The sequence below is a fragment of the Papaver somniferum genome, chromosome 7, assembly GCF_003573695.1.
Source record: "Papaver somniferum cultivar HN1 chromosome 7, ASM357369v1, whole genome shotgun sequence".
NCBI lineage: Eukaryota > Viridiplantae > Streptophyta > Magnoliopsida > Ranunculales > Papaveraceae > Papaver > Papaver somniferum.
The window spans coordinates 263,280,510-263,295,068 of NC_039364.1; the positions used below are offsets into that span (position 1 = coordinate 263,280,510).

The 14,559-nt window shown below is 37.8% G+C and overlaps 1 protein-coding gene and 1 non-coding gene across 2 annotated transcripts; both read left to right on the forward strand.

Moving 5' to 3' along the window:
- Positions 1 to 647: 647 nt before the first annotated feature.
- Positions 648 to 5,183, forward strand: LOC113296493 (FACT complex subunit SPT16-like). The gene is made up of 2 exons (XM_026544797.1): positions 648 to 1,491; positions 4,831 to 5,183. The coding sequence occupies exons 1-2, from the start codon at positions 648 to 650 to the stop codon at positions 5,181 to 5,183; spliced, it is 1,197 nt and encodes a 398-aa protein (XP_026400582.1).
- A 1,573-nt stretch (positions 5,184 to 6,756) lies between these two features.
- TRNAK-UUU lies at positions 6,757 to 6,828 on the forward strand. Its single transcript has one exon. It is a non-coding gene; the product is annotated as a tRNA-Lys (tRNA).
- The last annotated feature ends 7,731 nt before the right edge of the window (positions 6,829 to 14,559 follow it).

The window sequence follows — 14,559 nt, forward strand, 5'->3', positions numbered from 1 at the left end:
TTTCTTATATTTCATATAATCAATTAAAAGGATAAGTTTAGAAATATTTCTTGTTTAGTGATATAGGTCACTTAATAGTGAGACAAAATATAAAAGTAAATAGGTCACTTAATAGTGGGACGGAGGGAGTATTATACCGACCATGATTATTTGCTTCTTTTTGACCATATGTTAACTTTAATTGTTTTTCTTTTTCTCCCTTAAACAGTTCTCTTCTAGTGGAGGAGGAGGAATATGAATTACTGGGAAACGACTCCGAAAGCTTCAGCAAGCATTTGAAGCCTATGGGGCGTTACCGTCCAGACCTTTTGTATCAGGAGATTTTTAGGTCTGACAACCGTTACAAGTATACCGGGCTAATCTTTCACGTACCTTGCACAAAGGTACTTATGAGAGGTTGGGGGTCATTAGGCCTCTATACAACGTTGAGATGTACAACAAACTCTTCGGAGAAGGAAATGATACCACTTCGGATTCTCCCAAGAAACTTGAATTGCTACAAGGAAAACTCCCTCGTGTACGGTTATCTAATGTGTCAATATATCCAGCAGTGGTGACAGGAACTCGTAGAGAGATGAAGAGGAAAACATATTCACCTTGAAGCATATTTGAATGGTTTCCATTATTCACCTTTCCAAATAGATATCATGTACAGTAATGTAAAACATGCTTTCTTTCAAGATGGAGAGGAAAACAAAGTTGGAGATGAGACCATCTCCCCTCTCTTGCACTCGCACTTGCACAACCCAATCAAGGTGGGGACCAAGATGGAAAAGGATATCCAGTTCCATATGGTGCATACCTTTAGGGGAATGAAGAGATCTGCTCATCATTCATGTGAGTTTGAGGATCTTAATCGAGTTATGCGCAACTTTCTCGCTGAAGTTGGTCGTATTTGGAGACCGTTGCCTAACCTTTTATGGAGAAGGGTACAGAGGGAGCATGGATTCAAGGGGGAACTTCCCCTGAAGGAACCGCGTGTATTTTGCCTGACTGGGTTTTGCCTAGTTGAGCTCGTAAAAGCACCTTTCTTTGTTGTCACACTAGAAGAGGTCGAAATTGCTAGTTTGGTGCTAGATAAACCTGAGATGACGGTGTTTAACATGACATTCGTGTTCAAGGACTTCATGCGCGATGTGCTTCAGATATACTCCATTCCTGCAATGAAACTCGATGGCATCAAACAGTCACTTGATATCAGAAGCGTCAAGTACTACCAGGACAATAGGCTTGATTTGAATGTGGAAGAGTGGAGGTCCATGTTGAATGAAATAATACGTGACTCACAGAGGTTTATGGAGGAGGATGGATGGAATAAGTACTACTCAGGAGAGAGTGCTGCTGATTACTCTGACAGCTCGGCGGCGAGTATTGAGAATTACTCTGACTTCTCAGGGCTGGATTACAACTCTGACAAGCAATCATCTGATAGTGACCAGGTGTTGGAGTCTCCTGCAGAATCGAAAAAACAGAATACTTACTACGGCGATGGCAAACTGTTAAGGATCGAGCAAGAGAGAGGAGAGCATAAACGCGGAAGCATAAAAGACTACATTGAAAATAATTCGGTGTGTCAACTTTCATGGCTCAACAGCCTATTTATATTGTTCACAAACTTGACAACCACTCAAGGAACTTTCCTAACTAAGATCAAACTCTAAACATAGACACTTTCCTAACATAAACTCTCACAACTTAATGTGCATATCTCCTAAATATAGACTCTCATATATTATTTCCTAATACCCTCCCTCAAGATGGAGCATGTAGATCACGAATGCCCATCTTGGACAAAAGAAATTTAACTTCGGTTTTCTTCTTTCGTTTTTTCAACGCTTTTGCGGGAAAAAAAATCTTCAGATCGTAGTTTAAGGACGTTTCGGTCCTCTTTGTAGTTTAAGGACGTTTCGGTCCCCTTCATAGTTTAAGGACATTACGCTTTCGGTCCCATTTTCGTAGTTTAAGGACATCTTTCGGTCCTCTTCGTAGTTTAAGGACGTTTCGGTCCCCTTCGAAAGTTTAGGGACATTACGGTCCTATTCGTAGTTTAAGGACGTTTCGGTCCCCTATTCGTAGTTTAAGGACATTTCGGTCCTCTTCGTAGTTTAAGGACATTACCGTCCCATCTTCGTAGTTTAAGGACGTTTTGGTCCTCTTCGTAGTTTTAGGACGTTTCGGTCCCCTTCGGAAGTTTAAGGACATTACGGTCCCATCTTCGTAGTTTAAGGACGTTCCGGTCCCCTTCGTAGTTTAAGGACGTTTCGGTCCCCTTCATAGTTTAGGGACATTTCGGTCCTCTTCGTAGTTTAAGGACATTTCGGTCCCAATTCAAGTTTAAGGACATTGCGGTCCCATCTTCGTAGTTTTAGAACATTTCGGTTCCATCTTCGTAGTTTAAGGACACTGCGGTCCCCTTCATAGTTTAAGGACATCTCGGTCCCCTTCGTAGTTTTAGGACATCTCGGTCCCATCTTCGTAGTTTTAGGACATCTCGGTCCCATCTTCGTAGTTTAGGATATCTCGGTCCCCTTCGTAGTTTTAGGACATCTCGGTCCCATCTTCGTAGTTTTAGGACATCTCGGTCCCATCTTCGTAGTTTTAGGACATCTCGGTCCCATCTTCATAGTTTTAGGACATCTCGGTCCCCTTCGGAAGTTTTAGGACATTACGGTCCCCTTCGGAAGTTTTAGGACATTACGGTCCCCTTCGGAAGTTTTAGGACATTACGGTCCCAATCATAGTTTTAGGACATTACGGTCCTCTTCGGAAGTTTAAGGACATTACGGTCCCAATCATTTCTTCGGTAGAATACTTCTTGTACTCTTGGTTTCTTGGTTTCTTTGATAGAATACTTTGTGTACTCTCTCGACAACTCATAGGATTTTAACCTACTATTGTTGTTCTTTTTCTCATCACCTCTTGGTGATTGTTTTTTTTTCTTTTTCACAACATGAATGTTGTTTCTTCTTCTCTCTTGTTCCAGTCACGCACTTCTTGCGAAACCTTCACACTTCTTTGTTCTTTAAGATTCTCTCACAATCCTGTCGTCTTTACAAAGTCTGCCACACTTTGTAGGATCTCCAAATTTCTGCCACAAACTCTTCAACCACACTTCACTTCTTCCAACATGTTTAACAGCTTTCTGCAATACCTCTGACAGAACTGTCACACTTGCTTCTGTTACAGTAAGCAAGTACTTGTTCTAGGTCGTGAAACCCCAACATCATAACTCTGTTCCGTAACTTTCACCATCACAACAACCACTTAGATTCCCCTTCTATGCAGTAAGACCCATAAACTCTTCCTTGTTCTTCTCAGCATCATCACCAAAACCGCTGTGATCACCGGCAATCACCGAGGCACAACATCACCTCATTATCACTGCCAAAGGCAACAAACTTCATCTCCAGTCATCGTCATTGCTGGATTGATGCCATCGTAAGAACCTCTAAAACCTACACCCATCTGTCCGTTGATAACCACCATTAACGGCAGCATGATTAATCATTGATCGTTCTTCACCATTATCAGCAGCAACGTTTTCCACCCAAGTTATCATCTTGATCCACAGACTTTTCCACGTCCGAACAACAACCAGTATCCACACTTGAGTATTCTCCATCTTCATCATTAATCAACTCTAATCCGCATTCAACAGCGAGTCTTCTACATCTCTGTTCTCGTGTTCACCCGTGACAAGAAACTGGCAGTCAACTCTCGACAGCCAACACGAACTCACCAATTCTTCTTTGTTTGCTCCGTACTCTAACCAAACTGGAACTCAGATTCATCGATCAACCGCCAATCTTCCAAGAAAAACAACTGGCAACAGATCCTATTACGGCATCCATCCTCACTGCATCACTGCTTTTGACAAATCTAACAGCGACCAAAACTTGTTCTCCAATCCAACAAGTTACGAACAGTAACCTAGCTTTCATGACAGCATCTTCCTTCCTTTGAAAAACAGCAACATGGCTTGACAGGCAACGGGTTTTGGAGCAGCAACATACCTTACGTCTTCTTAATTTCAAGCAAAACCAAACACCAGTTTAATTATCATTAGAACTTTGCGCCGTTTTGTTTTGTTTTTTTTTTTTTTTTTTTTTTTTTTTTTTTCAACCCTAAACGGAAAAACTCTTCTAACTTTTTTTAAACCTTTCTTCATCTCCTCTCTCTTCCTCTCACCTTGTTCTGATACCATGTTAAGGATCGAGCAAGAGAGAGGAGAGCATAAACGCGGAAGCATAAAAGACTACATTGAAAATAATTCGGCGTGTCAACTTTCATGGCTCAACAGCCTATTTATATTGTTCACAAACTTGACAACCACTCAAGGCACTTTCCTAACTAAGATCAAACTCTAAACATAGACACTTTCCTAACATAAACTCTCACAACTTAATGTGCATATCTCATAAATATAGACTCTCATATATTATTTCCTAATACAAACCTGGTCAAGTGTCTAGTTGTTTCCGTAAAAAGTGAGGAAAGAATAAAATGCCTTCGACTCGGATATTGCGAACTAGGACAGTGAGTAAACAACCGATGATACCATCAGAAGAATCAGATGCATGATGAATGTCTCAGGTCCAGATATAAAAGCAAAGGGAAAAAAGTGCGTCTCCAACAAAGCTTATTACAAAAGGAAGAGATAGTGAAGAGTAGAGTTTGATATCGAAGTTGGTGAGTTATAATTGGAGTGGTAAAACAACAATGAGCACTGTAAGTACTGTTTGGCTTTCTTATTGTGGTCCTGACTTTCTAAACGGCTATCATACGCTCAATAAAGCAGTGACATGTGATTCTTTGTTGAATGTTTCAAAGCTGCATCTTTCTTGAACTTTGCTGTATATGAATCCTTGAAAGAGAGGTTGGTCGAGACCAAGCCATTAGGACTGCTCGACAACAACTCTGAGCTGGGCATTATCGCGAGGCTCATGTGCGGAGCTGCTGCAGGAACTGTTGGCCAGACAATTGCTTACCCTCTTGATGTAATTGGCCGAAGTATGCAGATGGCTGGTTGGAACTATGCTTCATCAGTTGTCACTGGTGGAGGGAGCAGCAAAAGCAAAGCTTCACTTGGATATACAGGCATGGTTGATGAACCTACGACAAAACCAAAAATGAAGACCAACTCGGCCATACCAACATTATTGTCTGGATCGCAGGCGCATTAAAAACAAACTAACAAAACAAAGATCGCAAACTGACCACTGGGCATATTCTTTTTTTCTCATGCCAACACAAAGCATGTACTAACATGAAAAACGATATCAAATGAAACCTTACTTTGCGGGCTATCTCTCAAATGAAAGAGACGTGCATCAAATCCGTAAATTGACTTTCCAAACCGAAAATAAACTAACAACCTTACAACTTTCTTTCTCCTCCAACGGAAGTAAAAACACATTCTTTCACGTACTATAATTCATAGTTGCATAATTTAAGTTTATTTCGAAAAGAAAAATTACTAACTGTTACCCAAACATACAACTGGACAAGGATAACTTTTAGAAATGAGATTGATTCGCAATATTGTACAAGGTAATGCGGAGACCCTGCATGTGGTGGGCTTCTATGCTATGAGCATCACAAAATTTATGGTTCGAAGCAAAAACATCATCTGCCAAAATGGATGTGGATGTTGGCAACTCTATTACTGATGCAATCCCTCCAAGAATATGTTAGTTTCACCAATGGTATTAGGAGAAAAAGATGCAAACATTATGGAATCTAGTGAAAGATCATCAAGTCCAAGTGAGGAGACAGAAAACAGTGATAAACTGAAGAAGCCGCTAAACGAAGTAAGAGATCTCTAGGTAAGTGTATTTGTTTCTTAGTGTATAGTTTTTGAGTTTGCATGACCCCTAAGCATGGTACTGGTATAATTCTATAGTTCAAGTTCAAGGAGTTAAGAGGCTGACTCTGTCAGTATTTCTGTATAGCGCCTAGTATCGCTTAACTCACAAACTAATTATGTGGCGCATGCAGAGAAAGAAGATGAGGTTGGTTTTGGTAATAACAAATTATTTAAAGAACATGACTATCATGTACTCTCTCCATATTTGCTAGGCTGGTTTCTTAGTGATTTGTGGGCAAGAACGTATTAGAAATGTGAATATTCGTTCTTTTTAGCATAAGATGCAATAACCTAATACTGAAACTAGCCCCTACATATTTTTTTTGAAATATTTTCTCTTGTGATTGTGAATGTCGTCTAGTTGTTCTCATCCGTGAATATAGCTGTTGTTTATGCTCAAAAAGTCAGCAATTCGTCTAGTGTGCAACAATAAGAATGGATATCGGGTTATTGCTCTCATGCATAGCCGTGGCTGTTGCAGGAATAGTGAACGCATTAGCAGAAGAAAATCAAGCGAAGAAAACTTTTCCATATCAGCACTATGGTTAGTGCCACAATTTAGCTGTGGCTTTTAATGCAATTGGACAAATAGAATTTTATTACAGCCAGCTACCAAAGAACATGTCTAGCATTGCAGTGGCTTTTTTCACATCGGGTACAGCTTTCCGGGGGTTTAATCATAACTCATAAGTGTTGTTGATAGAGCACAAAGAGTGATGATAGTAAAGAGAGTTGGGGTGCGGATTTACAAATTGCAGAGGGGAATTTTCTTAGACATTTTTTTTATTCGAAAAAGTTGCTTAAACTTGACTCAGTTGTTTGTCGAGTAAAGCTTCCAAGATAAAGAAAAACCGCAAGAGCGAATTCCAGAAATGATGAAACAGGAGTCTGCTGACTTAGCTCAGTGGTAGAGCGTGTGACTTTTAATCCCGTGGTCAAGGGTTCGATCCCCTTAGTCCGCGTTTTGCCCTTGAAAAGCCTTTGGATTGAGAAAATACCAGCTGATTGAATTTCTTTTTTGGCAAGTCTGCAGGCAAAACGTAAATTGGTGGGCGGGAAGGCTTGTACCAAGCTCGTTCTCTTGCAAATGAGTGTTTACAAACTTAAGATGTCTGTAGGCAGAACCTAAAGATGTCAGTGATTGAATTTCTTATAGTAGTTAAAATTTATGACCCAAGTGTGGAAGCGAATGTATGCCGAGATCTTTTGGATTATCTGGTTGGAGCGCAACCATCGGGTCTTCAACAACAAAGAAAAAACAATTGAAAACATCATCAACCGTATCAAGTTAAGTATTTTTCAGTGGGCTAGATACTCTCCTTCCATGTCTGGAATTTCTATCGATGAGGTCATGGTAAACCGGAGGAATGTTTTTTTCGAAACTCCTTAGGGTAGTTCTGTTTTGAGGGCCTTCCTTCTATTGGTTTTTATTGTAATTTTGGTGGTTCACTGCTCTTTTGCATGCTCTCATTTTTCTAATAAAGTCTTTACTTTACTGAGCAAAAAAAAAATTTACGACCCAAGTGCTATCCAAATTAATCGCGCTGACATATGGAAACTTTGATAAAGAAAAACTAAGAGAGCAATGGCGATGCCTGGTGTTACTTGAATAACTCATGGCTGATGCCTGGTGTTACTTAAACCCAGTGCTCGGGGCAAATATAATTTCGTCCGGCCTCTTCCACAGTATGTCTCAAAACAAGTCTCTCTTGTGGAGTACGTACCAAAACAGGCAGAACCTTTGCAGAAATACCAGTTTCTTGAGCGATAAGGCCTAGCAATATCTGCTCAGTACCAACATAGTTATGACCCTCCCCGCATTTGAACACTATTACTACGTAACATTCCGTTGGCTACTCCTCTTTGTTTACTGTTATGATGACTTTTTCCATACACAGAAGCATCAATGATATTCGCCAATTGAACAAGAGCTCCGGCCATCGTTCTGACAGGATCTGACAACAAAACGATAGAATCCTTTTAGCAACCAAGTTAAGCAAAACTTAATAATATTGATTGGATGAATAAATCCTAGAATAAACTATGTATTTATAGAGAACATATAAAAAGTAGATTCATCCACAGTTGAGGCTCTAGCAACCAACTTTAAAAAAAAATAAAAAATGACGTTAAACAAAAATGAAGTGTTGAACCCACGCCCTTTCGGACCAGCACCTTAAGCTGGCGCCTTAGACCAACTCGGCCATATAAACATTGTTGTCGATGTTGCAGGCAGGATGAAAAACAAGCAAAATGAATATGGATGTACACGGCACGCAAAACTCAATTTTGTCCGTAAATATCCTAAAGCAGTTCTTTTGTAAACAAACCTTACTTTGCCGGCTATCATTTTTGGCCTCATTCTTTATATCAACGCACAATTACTGACAAAACTCCATGCTCAAATTGAAAAAGGACGTGCATGCAAATCTATAAATTGACTTTCCAAATTGAAAACAACCTAACAACCTTCCAACTTTCTTTCTCCTCCAACGGAAGTAAAAAAATATTCTTTCACATACTACTAGATGACTGCTTCAGCAGCGCTGGGACGACCAAAGTAGAGGCTTGTTTTTTGTGACTCAATTTGTAACAGCTTTTGCAACAACATCTGTAACAATGATTTTATAACATTTATAAGCGTTATACTCGTGTAACACTTATATTGTAACAATTGTGTAACATATTTCTTAACATTTTTGTAACAGTTTTAGATCTGATGGCTAAGTTTTGTTGGCATTCAACGATCAAGATTAAAATTAAAAGTTTAGGTGACGGTTTTTTGACCATTTTCATGCCGTATTAGCCATCAATTGGGTCGATTTTCATTCGTTTTCATCTCTCCTAACAGTAGCCAGAGACAATAAGTCTCCGATTGTTGACTAAATTTCGAGAAAAAACGACCCATACCCGTTCAATTGAATCGATTAAAAATGAAAAAAAAAAGCGTTGTAAGCAACGCATTTTTAGGCCCCATAATGACAGTATAGAATGGACTCACTTCGGTTGTCCCAATAATTTATAGGTGCATGATGTAGATTTATTTCAGAAAGAAAAAGTATTAAAGTACTAAACTACTACCCGAACTTATAGCTAGACAAGGATAACTTTTAGAAATTAGATTGATTCGCAATCTTTTAATTACACGCTAATGCCCGTACATGATGTATGGAACTTATATTATAACTAAATTAGCAAAAAAAAAAAGAAGATTAAGTTTATCAATTCTGCAGTTTAATCCTGTTTAATACTTTGTTGTACACTAATGTTAGCGTTCTTATATTTTAATTTTAGGTATCGTTTTACAAGTAATCATCAATGATACCACCCGTGGATTGTCAATAATTTTATTTGGCCTTGGGAATTGATAATTTCCAGTCAGCATTTGAGACTACTCTATCAAGTCTCTCTTGGAAATTAGCATTTTTTTTATATGGTTGTTCCAAGTATATTCATACCCAGAGAAACCTAGAATAAAAGAGACATTATCTCTGCAAGATTCTGTGATAATACTTTTGATGGGAAAAATGATTTGTTGGTTTTTCAGGGAATAGAGAGACGACCCTGCAGAGGGAGCTCTTTAACCGAGCAAACTGCCTAACCTCAAACAGATGCACTGCACGGGAGTTCTTTGAGATTGAGAAATCAATCTGTAAGATCAAGAAGAGAGAAAATTAAGAGAGAGAAAATTTTCTTACTACATTGGTGCCGAATAAAATCACAAAAGTTTCAAAGAGAAAGAGAGAAAACTAAGAGCCTGTTTGGTACACTTTTTAAAAATAATTTACCACTGTTTTAAAAACATACCCTTTTTTCCTTGTTTTCATTTTCTAAAAATTGTTTGGTAGGATAAAAATTGTTTTTGAAAACCAAGAAAAATCAACTAAATCAGATCAAATGTAAAGACTCATCTAAGTATGAAATGAAAACAAGAAATGAAAATCTTGTAATTAAAAATTGTTATATTACTAGGTATGGACAAATACTCGTAAGAGGCCCATGTGGAATGATGTTAAAATTAAAATGGGGAAAATTATTTTTTTTTTCTTGAAATATAATATGAATTCTATCTTAAAGGTAAAAACACTATTGTTGGACGTGTGAGGGAAAAGTTACTAGGAAGTTTTTCTGATGTACAATACTTATTAAAGATTTGGCATTGCTCTTCACTAGGTGTTTAATGTTTAAGGAAACATTGCATTAAGAAAACTTTTAAAAGTAAATAATCTATATATATATATATATAATATTGTTAATATTGTTTAAAAATGTTATTTAATTACTTACTCAGAAAAAACAAGGAATGGAAATCTTGTGATGGAAAAGACCAACAATATCACTAGGTATTGACAAATATTCATTAGAAGCCAATGTGGAATGTTGTTAAAGTTGAAGCAGGTAAGAATTCAAATTCTATCGTTAAGGTAAAAACACTATCCATATAGTTAAGGAAAAAGGTTTACATCGTCTGAATTACAAAGCTTTTCTGACCATACAGACTTCCTATTACTATCTCAATTCAGAGTCTATTACTACTTATTAATAGTAAGAAGAACTAAAAAAATGTTCACCAAATTTCAAATCTTCAATCAAAATAGCTTCGGATATCCAGTTCAGAGCGAAGTTGTTCTTTTTCATACCTCTTATGACATTTAAATTGTCATTAAAAAATATTAGTTTGTTTTGCCCACAACATTAATCCCGTTTTTTTGCTTCTCTACAAGCTCTTGACTCGGTTTCTTCTGGATTAGAACATCTCTATGTTTCTCATGCAAAGTCATAGACATAACCTTCATTATTCATCATAATAATCCCATAGCATATTTCCTTGAACTTTTCTGAAAATATACGTCAAACATTATAAAGATAAAGTTATCATGAACTTGAGAGTTTCTAGAAGCATAATTTTGATTCTAGCAACGTGGATATTTACATTCGCATTGCTTTACCTGTCTATGATTATCATTTTTAAGATTCTGTTGATTTATATGCTGAGGAATTTCATTAAGTACATCAGTTATAAAATCTTTAGGATTTGGAACAATATTGTCAACGACAATTGTAGATCTATATTTCCCAATGAACTAGAGAATATAAGTATATTTGTCCCTATATTGTTTCTATCATTCAACCAAGAAAAATACCAATCTTTGAAATTAAGATTCACATCATTATATTGGAGATAGGGATAATCCCTCCAAATAGATTCAAAGAGTTTACAATTTGTAAAAATATAATCAACATTTTCCTCCAACGTTTTGTTAAAGAAGGAACATTAAGTCTCTCTCCAAAGAATATTGTACAAAATTTTCGTCATTACAAAAGGGCCTCATTTGTTAACTGTCCGTTTTTTTGTTTTACTTTTTTTTTAAGGCATCAAGAAAAAAACAACAAAAAAACAAAAAAAAAAAAAAAAACTAATCTATAAGAGAATATATGCTAACTGTCAATGACATGAACAATAGTGGAGGGGAAGTAGACCACATATTTGAACTGTGGGTATTAACAGCCAAAACTGCAATACTATGTGCCACATTATTGGCATTCTTTCTGATATACCTGAATTCCAAAGACCTGAATCTCCTAAGGTCATCTATTATTCTATTGATCGTATTCTGAATTCTCCACTTGGGTTTGTGGTGCATGTACTTTAAAGAGTTTATGCCAGATAAGGAGTCACCTTCTAACACAATGTTACTAAAACCCTTCTTGGTGGCCAACTCCACTGCCAACAATTAAAGCACTATACGCCTCTGCCTCTACTGTCGCGTAATACTCAATAATCTTGTTCTAACACCTCTTGAATAGGCTTCTTTGTCCCTAACAACTGCAACACACGCAAACCCCTTTGGCTCTGCATCTCATCAAAATTAAGTTTAATATTGTCACCTTCCAGGGGTTCCCATTAATCTCTATGAGTCTCTAACCTGTCGATCTCAGTTTGTCTATCCTCATTTTCCGCAGTAACAAGGTCCATGTTGAACCAGTACGACGTCTCTTGGATAACTTCCTTAATACATAACTTGTCATTGGTAAAAACTACCCCATTTCTAACTTTCCAAATAACCCAAAACATACATATACCATCTTCAATTTCTCATAATCCCCTTCTTCAGCCAGCTACTGCGCAATATAATCCCGAATACACTGACCAAGGTTCTCCCCTTTTCCGAGACTCAATGGAGAGGCAAACAGAACAACTTGAGAAGCAGATGGGCAATTGTTTCTACATCTCTGTCACAAAGTTTGCAATCATCATTTATCCCATGTATATGCTTCTTAATACTACTAGCCAGAGGTAGTCTATTTCTAAGCATTCTCCAACCAAATACTTTGATCTTTGGGGGTATATTTTACACAACCCAATACTTCTTCCAAGAAAAAACAGAATTGGTTGAAGATGACAAAGTTCTATCATTTGAGTCTGAATGAAAGATTTAGAGGAGAATTCACCTTTAAGATGATGGGTCCGAATTAACCAACTTGTTAGTTGTGTTGTCCTCCGGGACAACAGGTAAGTGGATCTCCACTATTTTTGTAACTTCAGATTGGTCGAAGAGCTGTTGCAGCTTGAAGAGCATGTGTCTTATATTAAACTTATTTTGGTGTACCCATAAACTGTTAAGTAGCTTTACCTTCTAATTTGAAACTGCGGTATAATTTGTTAGTTTATATAACCAAGCAAGACCGGGTTCATTTTTCTTGCAGGAACTTAACTATTGAACACGACCTTGAGCGCGACGGAGTATGGGCGGAGAGAATTTGTAAAGGTTGAACAAGAAGTCACTTCTTAGTTGTGAACATCACACAAGGGTTTTCTTTTTTTTTTTGTCAACTCGGCTTATGAATTTGACTCGGCACCTTACAAGGTACGAGTCAGATGTCAGACCGTTTGTTTTTTAGTTTGAGATAGATATGACTCGCGCCCTAACTCCTAACTCTGAACTACGAAATTAAATGTCTCTGACTCATGGGATGAAGCCATTGGCTCATATTTTAAATCCAGTTGAGACAAACAAAATAAAAAACATATTGAGTCAGATCCAGATGAGTCAAATGATTTCAGTCAAATTCCAACGATAACAACAACAAAAAAAAAGAAAGTCTGAGTGGAGTTTACACATTCCAAATGTGTGGCATGTATTCGGATCCCAACTGATGGATCATTTTATGTTAGTTTCCGTGGACTTTTGTCATACGACATTGTGCACACTGTGTGTGACTCGGGCAAAACAATGATACTACTAGTGCACTAGCTAGTTGTGGCCATTTATACAAGTTGGGGGCATGTAGTCTAGTGGTATGATTCTCGCTTTGGTCGCAAGAGTAAAAATAAACTAAAAGTTCAATATCTAATGAAAACATCATTTGTTCATTTATTAATTACCCCTTGCAGGTTATGCTGCTTCGGTAGTTTCACCATTACTCATCTGGATAACTTGTGTGCGGATCTTGTTTGCATCGGCCCCAAGGTTCTCAAGTACAAGAGTAGCTACACATTCATCCTCATGAAGTAAACCAAGCAGCCAATGCTCAGGGAAAATGCAATTTCCTCCCGCCTCCTCCAGAGTATGTCTCAAAACACGTCCCTCTTCTGGAGTACATACCAAAACACGCAGAACCTCGACATCAACAAACCCATCATTGCCTCTTTCATTAGTGATCTTTTCTACTTCCACGTGAGCATCCTCTAAACTGATTCCCATAGATTTAAGAACCTTCGCAGCAATACCAGTTTCTTGAGCGATAAGGCCTAGCAATATCTGCTGAGTACCAACATAGTTATGACCCATCCGTCTCGATTCTTTATGTGCTAACTTGATAACTTCAATACCCTTGGCTGTGAATCTATTGCTCGTGTGATCTGTGAATATAAGCTGGTCTATGTTTTTCTCAAACGACGGCGACATAGCTCTAGCAACACACTGAGTACCCCTACCACGAGATGCAGATATAGATATCGGTAGAAATTTATTATCTACAGCATTATTAAAACCTCCTCCTCCTATTGACAAAGATAAAGACGGTGTTGAGATTCTCAACCCTCGCCGCATTTGAGCACTATTATCACGTAACATTCCATTGGCTACTCCTCTTTGTTTACTGTTGTGATGACTTTTTCCATATACAGAAGCATCAATGATATTCGCCAACTGAACAAGAGCTCCGTCCATATTCTTATAGGATCTGACAACAAAACGATAGAATCCTTTTAGCAACCAAGTTAAGCAAAACTTAATAGTATTGATGGGATGTATGTATGTCCACGAGTGAGTTTGGGGGAGTTTAATGTATTTTGAATCTTGGGGATTTTGAATGTATTTATAGAGAACATATATATAAAGTAGATTCCAAAACAAATAAGCAAACCTAGTCCAAATCAAATACAGACAAACATAATTTCTTTTTGCTCCTACACATGACTCCATACAGTACAAGCCTTGTACTAGCTTTGTTCGTTCCCCCTACTTTGCTTGAAAGTTGGTTGCTAGAGCTTGGCCTCAACTGTGGATGAATCTAAGTTCCCATTAAAAAAAAAATCAAAAATGAAATATTGACAGTGGGATTGAACCCACGCCCTTTCGGACCAGCGCCTTAAGCTGGCGCCTTAGACCAACTCGGCCATAACAACAATATATATATATATTGATATGAAAACTGCACACCACACACAAAATTGTAGCGAAGCATTA

What these genes read in the sequence shown, in the direction of transcription:
- LOC113296493 (XM_026544797.1), top strand. Translation starts at nt 648, where the DNA reads ATGTACAGTAATGTAAAACATGCTTTCTTTCAAGATGGAGAGGAAAAC. An exon ending in GAATACTTACTACGGCGATG is followed by an intron (nt 1,492 to 4,830) that starts GCAAACTGTTAA and finishes AATGTTTCAAAG; the next exon opens with CTGCATCTTTCTTGAACTTT.